The sequence below is a fragment of the Bos grunniens genome, chromosome 19 (assembly GCF_055505025.1).
Source record: "Bos grunniens cultivar Pamir isolate PY7600 chromosome 19, Bosgru_T2T1.0, whole genome shotgun sequence".
Taxonomy (NCBI): domain Eukaryota; kingdom Metazoa; phylum Chordata; class Mammalia; order Artiodactyla; family Bovidae; genus Bos; species Bos grunniens.
The window spans coordinates 42,683,679-42,699,311 of NC_141183.1; the positions used below are offsets into that span (position 1 = coordinate 42,683,679).

Sequence of the window (15,633 nt, forward strand, 5' to 3'; positions counted from 1 at the left end):
ATGACACTTAAAACTACTAATTAAAAAAACATAGAAGCCCCAGTCCATGAAACTCCATCCCTCCAAGCCTTCTGATAAAAAAGTCATTTTAACAGGACTGGATTAGATGATCTGCCTCATTCAGGGCTAAAATGTGGTGATTTTAAAATCTGGGAAGATAAACCCAGATGAAACCACCTTCAGAAGATTTCTTTGCAGAAGGTCCGAGAACTACAGACAGCTGGGCGTCCATGTGTACGGGAGGAACTGCAGTAATACAGACCACAACATACGTTTGTATAAAACTTAAGAACATGCATCAAACCGTTAGAACCTAAACTAGAATCGTATCTCACAGCCACAACACAATAGGCTACGTCACTGCCTGGGTACACAGAATTTGAGGCAATTAGACTAGAGCCGACATCAAGGAGCTCATCTTTAGCCGCATCTCACTCATCCAGCACAGTGCCTGAGATTCAGTGATTATCCAATAAACAGTCATTGAACTGAAATATATTTTATGGAAATACAATTACTTAAAAAAAACTGAGCAGACACTCCGTGTACTAAAATTACTTTATTACAGTTGATTTTTTTTAAACATTTCCTTTGCTATGATACAAAGGATACTTACAAACAAAATATTACATATGACCTTGTTTTCGCTCTTATGTTCTGACAACTTGGTAACAGCTTTAAATGCACAATCTATACAATTAATACAGGTTATATATGAACTATAAGGTATGCTGAACCAGAAGAATACTGACAATATACTGTACAATAAGCCTTACCAGTTAGTGCTGCAAACCATTTCTACCAAAAAGAAAATGCACATCTGTACAGTCACTTTTACCAGCTGGTGCTGACAGTGGGGGAGAGGCTTCTTCTCCATTGGAACCCTTGGGAAGCCTCCACTGTGGGCATCTGTTTGGTCCAAAAATTAAGAGGACTGTGTAGATTTAAAATTAGTCATCGGGAAAGTGGCAGAACATCACTTTCAACATGATAATCTCTCACCAAAAAAAAATCACGTCCCAGCTTTAAAAGACCACGGTCCTTTGTCCACCATGAAAACCCGACAGGCTCAAGGGCTTTGGGAGATGAGAAGATGAAGGCTGCCAAAAAAGGAGGCAATAAACCAAGCCAAAATCTAGGTTTTGCAAAATCTTTTTTTTCCCCTTCACCAAAGGGAACTAGAAATGTACAAATTCATTGATGAATCTCAATGATAACGTATCAGTTAGCTGATAACCCTCATTTTATCTGGACCCCTGACTTGTGGGAATAACTGAAAGAGATTGTGGATTATATACACCATTTTTAGAAAAGAACCTTTTGCTTAGTTAAAATATTCCATTTAGCCACCAAAGCTGGTCCTGGTCTATTACAGGTGTGCATTCATCTTTCAATGGTCTACTCAGAAATGATAAGGTTACAGCTTTTTTTCTTTTTTTAATTTTTTTTTTAAATAAAAAAGCAATTGACTGAAGCATTTTTCTTTTTTTCGGTAAATAGCAAAAATAAAAATAAAAACCAACCCTGGCATTTGCACAAATAATGCAAATGGAGCGATATGGCCTTTAAGGTAACGGGTTAGTAGAAAGGAAGAGAGAAGTGAAGAAAATTCAGAGAAAATGATGTATTGATTTTTCTTTTTAAAAATTTCTACAATACATGTGCAAAAAAATCATGCTGGTTGAGGAAAACAAAAGTAAATGAGTATATAAAACTAAAATCATAAATAATATGTTTGGATGACTGGTAAAAGCAGAAACCAACCTGGGTTACAAAAAGGATTATACATTCAAGATGCTCTTAAACCCAGTGGGATAACTTATGTTAAAACTGTGTTAATAGTTACGTTAAAAATCTCAAGTTTGTTTTTAAATCTTCACAATACAAGCAAAGCTGTTTTAAAATATACACTATACATATTTCTCATAGTCTCTCCAACCTCATTAATGCGCATTAGGCTATCCTTTTCATATACTAAAACAAGGGGTTTCTGAAAGCTAAATTGTTCAGAGCAACCCATCCATTATTTAAATGTTTAAGTTTTAAATGGGTTAAAATCTTTAGCAGACTTACATAAATAGGATTTAGCAACACAAGTGTTAATTTAAAAAACTCTAAAGCATTTACAAATTATCAGGTTGGAATAGTCTGGGGAAGTTATGTGCACTATACTTCAAAATGTTATTTACATCAGACCATTGCTTTTGTAAAAATTTCCCTAAAAGATAAAAAACAAATTTGGAGAATTAACCCATTCTAACCTAGCAGGGGAGGATCATAAAAGGAGAGGTAAAACAATAACAAAATTATCTCTTAATAGAAACCCCACATATCCCTCTCCACTTGGATTTTGCCCTATGAAACCACCTGCAATTTCTAATAGGCTCATATATCAAATGTCAAGATAATGTGGTAAAATACCTTGTCAGATAAATTACTGGCCTTGAGTGGACTTAAAAAAAAAATGTTTTTCCCACCTGTGCCTCCGGCTTGGATTATTTTAGACACATGGATGTAATTAATTGGAGGGGCACTCTAAACAGGCACAATTCCCATTTAATATAGAATAAAAGGTATGACATATAAAATGCTTTTGAGAGAAGAGGTGGTGGTTTCTTTGATATTATGAAATGCAAGAAAGCACATTTGGAATGGACACCAAAGAAGAGCTTTCTGGCGACACAACAGGGGCAGTCAGTATCTTGATAAGCTGAATACACTTGTCTATGACTAAACAGGGGTTAGAAGGCTTCCAATATTTCCCCCCAGGTTTGTGTGATATGTGCCAAACAGTCACATGGCCAGTTAGAATCTGCAAACATCAAGCAGTTCCATCCTTTTAAGTCACATAATTCATTCCATGACCATGTGTAATTATAGAAACAATAATGTTCACGCTGAGGCAATGTATTTGAGGGCTCAGAAAAAGCAAAATGTGCCACCGAGAGAAACCTGTTCCCATACAACTGGTCTTCATGCTTTCAAGTGGCCTAATATACCTTTGATGCTAAGCCAAGCCATGCAAAAGCAAAGAGCACACACTTTTCATTAATATTGGTATCTCATTTCTAAACTCCACTGACCTCAGAGTTGCCATAGAAACATAACATGAGTAATGAAAGCATACAAGTGAAGGTTCATGGATTTAAAAAAACGCATTTCCCTCATCTATGTTTACCAGCTTTTAATACCTTAGGCTACAAGGCATATCAAGGGATAATGACAAAGGAACATATGTAGTTCTGGAAATAGGAAAAATGCTCCAGAAATGGGATCAATGTGCCAGTAATAAGCATAGTTCATTTGAAAATTCAGCGAGAGAGCCCAATAAACAGTTCCAAGCCATAATGTTATCACCTACGTAATTTACACAAACATTAAAACTCTTGCACTTTATAGACAAAACGCACTTCTGTAAACATGGCCACTGGGGGAGGGAGGCTCCCTACCTCATTCATGACTGAGGACATGTAATCACATTAAATAAAATGACTCTGCTTCAAACAATTTTAAACCTGACCAATGATTAAACTTAACTTCCCCCTGTTTAACAACACTGAAGCATTAATTCTAAAAATGTCACCTAGGATGGTTTCAGGGTTAGATGCTAGGACCACAACTGGCAATGACAGCCACTCCTCTCTAGCTGGCACAGACTTATAAACTTTAGTACAAAAACGAAAAAAATACAGAAACTAGGTCAATTTGTTAGCTACATATTTACAGATAATTACACGATTTCTTCACTCACAATTGCTAAAAACTATGAGTGAAAAGGAAACTGTGCAGGTTGAATTACCCGTACTTTGGGGGGAATTCTGGGGTATCAAGATACCCTTTTCATTCATTCACAAGTCTCATCTTCTCTCCACTTTTTCATGGCAAACTACCTACAGATGTCTAGATTAATATATCCAATGGGCATCCTGTTTCAGAGAGGATTAACCTTTTTCTCTATTTAAAAAAAGAATCTCTTGTATATTTAAAAATAAACAAACCCAACACAATCAAACAGATACACACGCACGCACACACACACACATGCACACATCCTCTGAAACTTCAAAAAGTTCTGATTGTTGGGTAACAGTTAACAGTGATGGTGACATAGTAAATGGCTCCCCAGTTTTTATTTTCTGCCTTTATTTTCTTTAAAGGATATCTATTTTGGGGTGGGTGAGAGGGAAGTGCAAGTTTAAGAAACCCACAACAGGCAGATAAGGTGCATACTAATTTACGTATTTATGATCTGAGGACTACTATTAGGCCAAATGGATTCTCTTCCCTTGCATGAGTGAAATTTTGGAAATCTGAATGTAAGTGAGGGAAGAACTAGTCAACTGACTTTAAAAGGGGCTACCAGAATTCAGTAGAAAATATAAACACACAGCAAAGGAAGAGTTCTCAGCTTCACTTTCTTTTTCTAGACAGTGTTTAATAAAACTTCTTTACAAATTAAGTCATTTCCAATGTAGACTTATTGTAGTGATTTAATAAAAGTGCAGACAACATAACCAGACACACAGCAAAATAGACTTCAATCAGTAGTCCTTGCATACAAGAGGCAAGTCTGCTAAGTGTACAGCATACTCTTCATCCTTTAAGGAATCTGAGGATGGAAAATTTCCAGTTCTTAACAACTAAGAGTAAGTGAGGGCCTTTTCAAAGGTAATGCTACAGCCTGGTTGGGGGCACTATCATGACAGATGAAGGAAAACAGAGAATCAGTTTCTCTTTAACAATAATGATCTGTATTTTGGTAAGCAACTCCAAGATGACAGCCCAAGTTTTAGATCTGTTCCTTAGAGAAGACAGTTTTTTTTTTTAAGACATAAGAGCCTCCTCTTTCATCATTATAGGAGATTCACACTTAAACACCTTAAATATATTATTTTCTGACTTGAATACACACTAGACACTTCACATTGCGAGCATGGAACAAAACGCAGGGCCATATAAACTTCCTAGGAAAGGGTTGCAGTGTGGGGCCAAAGCTGTGCTTACAAAGATTTGCCTCTGAAGGGGTGGACAGTACATGAAGAACTCACTATCAGCAAGCAAGAAGAGGCAGCCGAAAGGAGAAAGCCCCTTGCCAACACCAAATCCTTCTCTCCCAGTGGCCATTTCCTGTTGACTTTATTGTTTAGGAGAACCTTAGATGCTTTAGCAGTAATTTCTTTCTTGGATGTTTTGGTCCTTAGCAAAGTTTATAATTATCATCATCATTATTAATGGAACAAAAAGGGTAAGAGGATCAATGGCACCACTATGTATGGATGGAGTGCACACGAAGATTATGTGACTTATCGGTTCTCTTCATCTCTGCAGAGGAATCACCACCAGTGGTTTCTAGTTTCCATGGTTCATTTCTCTCTGCATCACTATCTTTCACTGCATCACGACACAAACTCACAGGAACACTAACTGGTTCCTTCCCCAGCACTACTTTTCTGCACTGCAACTTATGGTTCCACAATTTACTTAACTTTCTTTCCACCCACTCAAGTGCTAAGAAAGGATCAAAAAAGAAAAGACTCCATCTAATGACCATAAATATCAACCCAGAGTATTCAATTGTTAAGAAACACATGCATTCTTGCCTTAACTGAGGACTGAAATAACAAAACAATATAACAGAACCTTAAGTGCCCTGATGGAAATGTACAGTATGAGTTATATCCATCTATCTATACACACATATAGACACTCATATGTATATACAATATATACATACAAATGATAATAGCTATACCAAAAATGTGCATATTTAACACAGTTTTTAAAAGCCAGTAGATTATGGTATAATACAATTTATTTCCACTAGTGAATGGCACAAATGGAGAAATGCAAAGGAGGTGTTTCAAGTACAATAGAGTCATTTTTCACAGGTGAAAATAAACAGTATTATTCCAGTGTCCAACACAATGTATTCTATAAAAGTTTAAAATGCCAGACATAAAGAAGTAGAAAGTTACTAAAGTCTGCCTTATGGTTTGAAAAAGATACTCAAAGTGTTTTTGATTTTTGAAAAGGGGGAGAGGAAAAATAGGTGGGAGTGGGAGACAGTCAAGGACAGTTTCTTTAGTGTGCTAAATGGTGTTTACTTGATGTCTAGGCAGCTGAAAATCATATTGACTATGCTAAAAAGTTCAATTTACCAATAAACCCTTGGCCTAGAGTACCAAGCATCTCATATCCATGGGTGTGGCTTCAATTCCAGGACTGTTCATCTCTAGGCACAGAAATGACTTAGAAAAGAATGGCAGCTCTGAATAAAATATAAACATATTTTCCAGCTAATGTTATCTATATAATGAAAATACTTCCAGATACTTTAATTTGGGGTTAGAGCTGACTTTAATAAGGGAAAAATAAGTGCAAAAGGAAGGGAACCCCATTAGGAACAATGTATCAAGGTATGAGGTTTTGCATTTTTCAAATGCGAACTTAAAAAAGGGGGAGAGAGTGAACGTAAGAAACTCACACTGCCGACTCTGGATGCCAGACATAGCGTATACGACTTTCTGATATGCGTGTGTAAAATCTCCCATACTTATTTTCTCAAACACATTTATATATAGTGAACACCAACACTGGGGAGGAGGTAGTAGTACTTTGATCAAATGTTGAAGTCTGTACACTGATTCAGAAAGTGCCTGCTTCTTTCTTTAGGATCTCTCAAAACCTTTCAAATTTTCTTGCTACAAGCTTTACTCTGATGATTCCTACTATGTATGATATTCTTCAGAAGTTAGATCTTACAAACACACACAAATCAATTAATTTGAACCATTTTTGCAAACTATATATACTTTAATTAAAATTAACTTAATGGAATAATCCAGGTATAGTCATGACCTACATGTAAAACTGGTTGCCACACACATCAGATACAACAACCTATTGGATAGACATCTGGAGTCAGTATTCAACCACAATTTTACAAGTACATACGGTCTGCATGAATTCAATAACTCAATTTGACTAATTCAAGTCCACAAGTGGACTTTAACATGTATTATTGGTAGTATTTTTTAAAGAGTTTTATATGTAAAATTGATCTGCACTTCTATTCCACCCCTCCAGCAGTACAGAGGGGCCAGATCTAGTAAGAATTTTTATAAAAGGTATCAAATTCATTATATTTTTATACATTTTATTAACTCTAAAGCTCTCTCCTATCATTTTCCTCCAAATAGGTAGATACCTCAGTTTGCTTGAAATACTGTATACAACATGAATGCAAAAAGACAGAAAATTAAAAGCCCCTTTCATTAGACAGACAAGCAAGTACATGTCATGTTCACCTAAAAACTGGTGATTTCAAGCCTGGCCAAGAGGACAATGTACCAGAGCGCTACCTGAAACACTGCCTAAAACTGTGTGTGAGTTCTACTGTGATCTTGGCTTTTAAAAGACTTACATTAATTTTTCTTCCAGTTACCTTTAAATGAATGCCAGAAATTCCTAAAGGGGAGGATTCATGGAGATTAGACTGACATACCTGGGGAAGACTTAAATTTGGTTGAGAAAACCAAGATTTCAACAAACAGATTACTGGTTGGTCATTAGCCTGAACCTAGGTGAAGAGTATCATTGAGAGGGCCTTAGAAAATTCTACCTGGGGGTCCTCTGACTATATGAAAAGCAGGATCCAGAGTTAGCAGCAAGGGTTCTTCAAGACAAGGGAAGGGGCAAAACAGTAACTTGTAAGAAACTCTATCACTGAAAAGAACATTTTTTTTCCTTCAAGTCATACTCACAGCTTCCTACCCACCTTCAACTCAATTTCCACACTAACAGTGGAATACCAAGTAACATCTAACTTTCAGCATTGGGTTGATCCTTCATTGCAAAACAAAATAAAACAAAACAAAACATGCCCCTCTGTGGGAAAAAATAAAAAAGTTAGCGTTTGTCAAGAGATTCCCTGACCACTATAACTTACTTTACTTTTTTTTTCTACTTTGCCAAACTAGCTAGTTCCTTTTCAGTAGTACTTTAGCACTGAGGCTAGAGACTTCTGGAAGTGGTGTTTCCTGTTGTGTGATGTTAACATGATGCCAAATGGTCACTAAGGCTCAAGGAACTAGAAGTTTGTAAACTACTGCAGCAACAAAAACAGCAATTAAAAAAAAAAAGAGGACCTGCACATGCAGCAAAATCTACAGTGGTGATGAGGATTAGTCAGCAGCTGGCAAAGCCATTGGCTCAGTGACTCCTGGTTCACTATGGCAACTAAACATTTAAATAATTGGCTATTCTACTTGTAAACAGGAAATCCCATAAGCCAAAAGGGGGTAATCAAATTATGTCTATGTAGTGTGGTGAAAATTCCAATAGATGGCAGTTTGCAAATATGGCATCATTCAAATACCTCTGGCATTTGATTTGTATTGGCTATATATCTTTGTTTTTGTACAAAGTAGAAGTACTGTTTGGGGTCTTGGAAGCTATAGAGCTTAGCTAGGATGAGATATCACAGTATAAGCAATGAAACGTCAGGATACAGAGGCTTCATCTCCTCACTCTTGCTGCTGAACATACCTACCATATGAACTTTCAGGGGCCTCTCTCACCCTTCTAGTCTTCCCCTTTAAAGGCTCACGGGTTTGTTGATACAATTCCCACACCACTTGTGATCTCCTTAAGCACCTCCATCTCACCATGCCACAAAGAAGGCACAATTGAATGCACCAAAAAAAAAAAAAAAAAAATCACTGACAAATCTATGCAGCATTCAGAAAAAGAACTAAATTGTTTCCTACTCTCTGAAAAAGTCAATGCAACCCTTTAGTGTTCATGGATTTCCATGTTCTTTTTCACTCCAAATGAGGCTGAGAAGTCAGACCAATTTAATAAAGAAAATACGTTGGTAAGGGGATACAGATGTGTTTCAGTAAGAACTTGTTTCAGCATATGCTGCCTGCTGTGAGTGGCTTATAAGAATCTGGGATATGTAGAAAGGCTTTAGATCTTTTCACATCCTTCTTAGGATGTGTCATTGCCCCAAAGTGATGACTCAAGATACACTGCTGCAGTCTATTTTTGCAGTTTTCAAAAATACCCCCTATCTACCCAATTTCTTATAACCACAGGCTTGATACATATATATGGGTGTGTATGTATTTGTATACACACCTACATGACAGTTCCCCTTTTCAAAATTTCTTCAAAAGTTAAAAAAAAAAAACAAAAAACCTGGCAGCCAAATACTATGACATCCCAATTAGTAAACACAAAACAGAACGCTTTACAAAAATGAGTAAGATATACCATATGCACTTAGCTTCCACACTGTAGTACCCAAGTGAGGAGGCTGCTGTGACGATGTCTGTAGGCAGTTTCTTTTGGCAGACAGCTCCAGCGGAATCGCCACTCTCAATTATTAAGTTATGTATAAGACATGTGTGACCCATTGGATATTTGAGAAGTGACACTCGTGCTTCTGCTCATGCCCTGCTCCGTCCGTCCCCCAGAAGCTGTCCGCCTTAGAGCCTGAGGGCTATTGCGGACTCCCATACTGCTACCTCGGGGTACCCCTTGCATTGGCCCCGAGGGGTGACCCCACGGCTGGGGTCCACCTTGCATTGGATGGCCCCAAGCTTGTGGTGGGCCACCCATGGGATGACCCCAGTGAGGTCCTGGACCCCCGGTGGGATTGTGAGACCAACCAGAAGCTCCCGGGTAGCTGTGGCTGAATGCCTCAGGGGAGAGATTAGAAAGGACCATGTTACTAAAACCTAGTCTCATGCTTTCAGAGTCAAAAGCTTCAATTTCTCTGGCTTGACGTTCCAGCAGGCTTCGTATTCGTTCTGTGCGTTCATTCTGCAAAGCCAACATTTCTTCTTCAATCTGTTGGGGGTTAGAGGGAAGCAAAAAGAAAGCTGATCTATTTTTTAAAATCTATAAACTAATAAGGAAGTCATAATTAGTCAACTTTGAAGTGAATCATAAAAAAGTTCACAATGGCTATTTTGTGGATGTATATTTAAAAATCAAAGAGATGTACTATAGAAATCATATACAATTTATATTTTTAAGATGTGTAAAACCAAATTCTTAAAAACAAAGGAAATAACCTCTATTGAAATAATAAATCAAGGCAATTATCATCAATGGCTACTAAATCATTACGTAAAACACTGAATCATTAGGTAAAACACTGAAGACACTTGGGACTCTCCTTGGCAAATCTTGTAAATAACAATACCTTAGCCATCTCTGTCTCTAGATTGTCAACTGGATGACTTTTGAGTGAGTGACAGTCACTCAGTCGTGTCCGACTCTTTGCGACCCCATAGACTACAGAGCCTGCCAAGCTCCTCTGTCCATGGAATTCTCCAGGCAAGAATACTGGAGTGGGTTGCCATTCCCTTCTCCAGGGGATCTTCCCAACCCAGGGATCAAATATAGGTCTCCTGCACTGAAGGCAGATTTTTTGCCATCTGAGCCACCAGGAAAGCCTAAAACACTGAATAAAAATGTAAATGGGTGAAGGGAAACTAGCTTTATCAGATGCACCAAAACACTCTATTAAATGTGGTACTGGTGTAGGGACAAATTATTAGTGAAATAGAAATAAAGATCTCAGTTTGTAGAGTTTTAAAGCAGGACAAGAGCATTAATTAATTCAATGGGGAAAAGATGAATTTTTAACAAATAACACAGGCACAATGGCCAACTATCTGGAAGGAAATAAAAATGGAACTCCATCTTACACCACATTCCAGATACACCAAAGCCTTAAGTAAAAAGCAAACAAACACAAACCATAAAGTTTCCATTAAAAAGTTAGGAGACTCTATATACCTAGAAATTAGTGGTTGGCTAGCCATCATAATTAGTTCTGGAAAACTGGAAGGTATTACAAATAAGTGTAGTTGACTGTACATACTTTTTTTTTTAATGTAAAATAATTCATAATAAAGTCAATAGGCAATGAAAAAAGTTCATGGAGAACTTTTTTATGAATGATCAAATTGATAATTGCCTAAACCTACTGACCAATATTAATATCACTTAAAAGGGGGACAGCTAGACATTATATATCTCCTGATGTAATGTAAAAGGAAGTACATAGTAACCCTCATGAAAATTCCTTGCAAAAAACTTTTAAAAAGAGAAGAGAATTTAAATTTAATCATATCTCTGGATCTAATTACCAGCTGATGGGAAATACGAAGTAAAAGAGAGAAGGATACATTTTTAAAGACACTAGAGGACACAATAAGCCCAAACCGGAATTCCTACAGAGCAAATGATCCAATTCAAATGGGAAAAAAAAAACATGGGCGGAAGAGGGTCCTATGATAAACTCATTGACTTAAAAGACAATTAACCAAAAGCAGTATCTGGACCTTGTTTGGACCAAATAAGGAATTTAACATTTATAGTTATGTTGCTATTTTGTTGAAATTTTAACGTAAATGAAATGAGAAAAGTCATCAAAGGGCTTCACGTGAGCCAAATGAGGTTTACTTGTTGTATTCTGTTAGTGGTAGTGGTTTAGTCGTTGTGTCTGACTCTTACGACCCCATGGATTGTACCTGCCAGGCTCCTCTGTCCATGGGATTCTCCAGGCAAGAATACTGGAGTGGGTTGCCATTTCCTTCTCCAGGGGATCTTCCCAACCCAGGAATTGAACCCAGGTCTCCTGCATTGCAGGCAGATTTTTTACCAACTGAACTACAAGGGAAGCCCTAATCCTAACCCTACTCTGTTAGTGCCAAACCTAAGGAACAATTAATCTTCAAAGAGAATTACCCAGCATGAAACGACTAATATTCACTCTGGTTCCACCGCTATTTTCAGATGACTGTTTCTTATCTGTATAGCCGTAAGTACAAAGTGCAGAAAATATAGTTGTTAAGATTTTTTGGTTTTTGTACAGAGGGTACCTTGCCTTGGTAGCTGCCAACTGATCCCAAACAGCTTTACTGTCATGCACTTCAGTTGAAACATAAATATTAGCCCTAAAAATCAAGGAGCAACTCAAAATAGATTTATAGATTTATCACTCTACTGTTCCTTTATTATTTGTAATACTAACTAATTGAATGTATTTTCTCTTATCAAATTAATATAAGCCATATTAAAAAAGTAAAATAGAGGGAATTCTTTGGCAGGCCAGTGGTTAGGACTGCACATCCACTGCAGGGGGCACAGGTTTGATTCCTGATTCAGGGAACTAAGATCCCACATGCTGCATGGATGCCCTTCTCCCCCCACAAAAAAAGTAAAAAAAATTCTACCATATTAATATAACCATTACTAGCATTACTTCAATTCACTTTTATTCAATACATCATAAGCATTTTTCTATATTAATACTATCTTTATAGCTATCATTTAAATGGTTGAATAAGATTTTATTAAGTGGCTTGGCTATAATTACTTAATTATAGCTCTGTTTTAGATGGTTATGTATTTTAAAACATTATGAAGTATGCCACAATTACCATATTTATGCATCTTATTTTTCCGATATTTGGATTTCTTTCCCTTAGAATAAATTTTCAAAGTCTTCAATACGTAACATTTCCAAAGCTCAATATATACTTCCAAGCTGCTTTGCAAAACGCATTATCTATGTATGAGAGTGACCAGTGCACATCGGTTTTATGCACACATTTCACTAGGCTCTGCAGAATATATCCACGTGGTTCATATACTGAAATAAGACTGTGTAAGATGCTGCTTCGGAGAAGGCAATGGCACCCACTCCAGTACTCTTGCCTGGAAAATCCCATGGACGGAGGAGCCTGGTAGGCTGCAGTCCATGGGGTCGCTAGGAGTCGGACACAACTGAGCGACTTCACTTTCGCTTTTCCCTTTCATGCATTGGAGAAGGAAATGGCAGCCCACTCCAGTGTTCTTGCCTGGAGAATCCCAGGGATGGGGGAGCCTGGTGGGCTGCCGTCTATGGGATCGCACAGAGTCGGATACGACTGAGCGACTGAACTGAACTGAAGATACTGCTTAGCACTAACTCTGAACCACTAGGTGGAGCTAAAAATACAAATACATAGCCCTATTCCAGTACTTCAAATCATATCTAAACTACTTATAATACCCTATACAATGTAAATACTATGTAAATAGTTCCTGGGGCTTGCAGCACACTGCAGTTCTGCTTTCTGGAACTTTTGGGAACTTTCTGGAATTTTCTTTCCCCCGAATACTTTTATCATAATCTGTTAGTTGAATTCATGAATGCAGAACCCACTGGTGTGGGGCAGCTGACTATAAATAGTGCCAATATTTCTCTTACAACACCATGGGAGTTTCCATTTTAGTAATAATTTTTTTAATAAATCATTTATTTATTATTTTAGGCTGCACTGGGTCTTCATTGCTGGGCTTCACTGCGTGGGCTTTCTCTAGCTGCAGCAAGTAGGGGCTGCAATCCAGCAGTTGTGTGCGGGCTTCTCACTGTGTTGGCTTCTACTGTCGCAGAGCACCGGCTCTAAGTGTGTGGGCTTCAGCAGTTGTAGCACTCAGGCTTCACTGGCCTCGCAGCATACGGGGTGTTCTCGGACCAGGGCATAAACCCATGTTCCCTGCATTGGCAGGTGCATTCTTGACCACTGGACCATCACAAAAGTCCAATGATAACTTCTTGAAGCATAAGAGACAATATTTTAGACTGAATTTGAATAAGCAAGTTGGAATCAGATTTATGAAACCTGTACATGGGACAAACTAGACTTTTCTCAAAACTTATATGCATTTCTAGCTCTCCCGTTATGAATGGGAAACATAAGTGAGATAATTTTTAGAGGCAAGTACGCCTCGGAGAAGCCAGTGATAAGAGTTGTGACAGAAAGGAATATTTTATTTAAGTATTCTATTAGTAATATCCTATTTATATTTTAAGAATATATTTTTAATTTAGTAAGGCATTCTATTTTTATCAGAAGAACTACTGGAAGTAGAGGAAAATCTATGGACCAATGGTCTAGAAACCATGACAACTTTTAATAAATTAGGCAAGTACTAACATACAAAGGATCATTGGACCTAAGACTAATCAATCACCTGCTGGGAACTTATGGCTCAGGAATTCTGAACATAGCTCTGAATCCTGGGTACAACTTGTATTCTATTACTTCTCATGACAAAACTTTCCTTTATCTTTCAAAATTTAAAAATCTCTGTCCATTAGCTTTTCCCCCAAATATGCACACAAAACACAGCTATAATACCTTAAAGACTGGAAATTAATTTGGGGCTTCTAGTTCTATTCTCTAATATATATGACAAAGAATAAGTTAAAAGAGAGAAGAGAGAGGGGGAAAAAAGATACATCTAGAAGTAACATTTTCAGCTTGTGCAGAACAAGTTTTACCTTCTGTGCCCTAGCACTCTTCCACCAGTCTGTATAGTTCCAGGCCCAGGATATAACAGTAAAGTATATATTCCAAATCCTTTGCCTCTGCCTCTCTCAGGCAACTACTAAAGTTCTTTTTCTTCTAAGAAAAGAAGTTTTTTATCTAAGTTTTTCACCAACCTCTTTAGGTAGAGCTAGGTACACAAAAAAAGTGAGGAACACAGAACCAGAGGTACTCAATCACAATTCAACTCTCTTCACATAACCCCATATCCTTCCTCTAGCATTAACTCGAAGAAGGCAATGGCACCCCACTCCAGTACTCTTGCCTGGAAATTCCCATGGACGGAGGAGCCTGGCAGGCTGCAGTCCATGGGATCGCTAAGAGTCAGACACGACTGAGCGACTTCACTTTGACCTTTCGCTTTCATGCATTGGAGAAGGAAATGGCAACCCACTCCAGTGTTCTTGCCTGGAGAATCCCAGGGACGGGGGAGCCTGGTGGGCTGTAGTCTATGGGGTGGCACAGAGTTGGACATGACTGAAGCGACTTAGCAGCAGCAGCATTAACTACTTAATTATATCCCCCTGATGTTTAGAATTCATTAAGGTTCATTACTGAATCAATAATTTTAAAGAAAAACACTACAAAATTAGAATTAAGGAAATATGTTATGGTGAAAACAACCAAAAGCCACCTCTCTTAATATGAAAATGTATTTATAAAATACTTCTGATGAAAGCAAATGTTAGCACAAATAACTTCCTTCTATCATCTATACCTTTTGCTCTAAGAGTGCCCTGCGGAGGGAGACTCTCTGTTCAAGCTCCCGAAGCTCTCGATCATGCTGTGCCTCCGCTTGCATCTTGATTTTGCTCTGATATGCATTTAACAGCTCCAGTTCCTGCTGCAGCTGCATCTTCAAAACCTGGCACTCTGCTTCCTGTGCTTCATCCAAACGCAGCTGAAAGAGAAAAAAAACAAATATATCCTACTGTGAACTATTTATTCAAGACCTATGGAAAGGAGGTGTGAGAAAAGGCAGACTACTCTTTTATAGGATACACAATTGTTCTCTCTTATATCTTGGAGTAAACATCTCTGAAAAAGGAAGGCACAGTAACCAATGATGATAACGAGAAGATAAAAGCTATCATACGCTATTTGGAGGATGTCTGAATAACCATATTTTTCTTAAGAAAAATCTAGAATCTGATTAAGTGATATAAGACCCTGAATCTCTTCTCTGCAATGAAAATAATTATAGAACAGGGACCAGCGAACTACAGCTCCAGACCAA

The 15,633-nt window shown here is 37.7% G+C and overlaps 1 protein-coding gene across 4 annotated transcripts in view; it reads right to left on the reverse strand.

Moving 5' to 3' along the window:
- Window positions 1-544: 544 nt before the first annotated feature.
- TAOK1 (TAO kinase 1) overlaps window positions 545-15,633 on the reverse strand; it is a 110,365-nt gene continuing 95,276 nt past the window's right edge. For 2 of the 4 annotated variants that reach the window (XM_086359941.1, XM_086359942.1), the window contains 2 exons: window positions 15,115-15,297; window positions 545-9,855 (listed from right to left, as the gene is read on the reverse strand). In XM_086359941.1, the coding sequence (XP_086216067.1) occupies window positions 9,394-9,855; window positions 15,115-15,297 (645 nt within the window). In that variant the 3' untranslated portion in view covers window positions 545-9,393. The remainder of the gene's footprint in view (window positions 9,856-15,114; window positions 15,298-15,633) is intronic. The other 2 variants (XM_086359944.1, XM_086359945.1) reach the window with 1 other exon arrangement.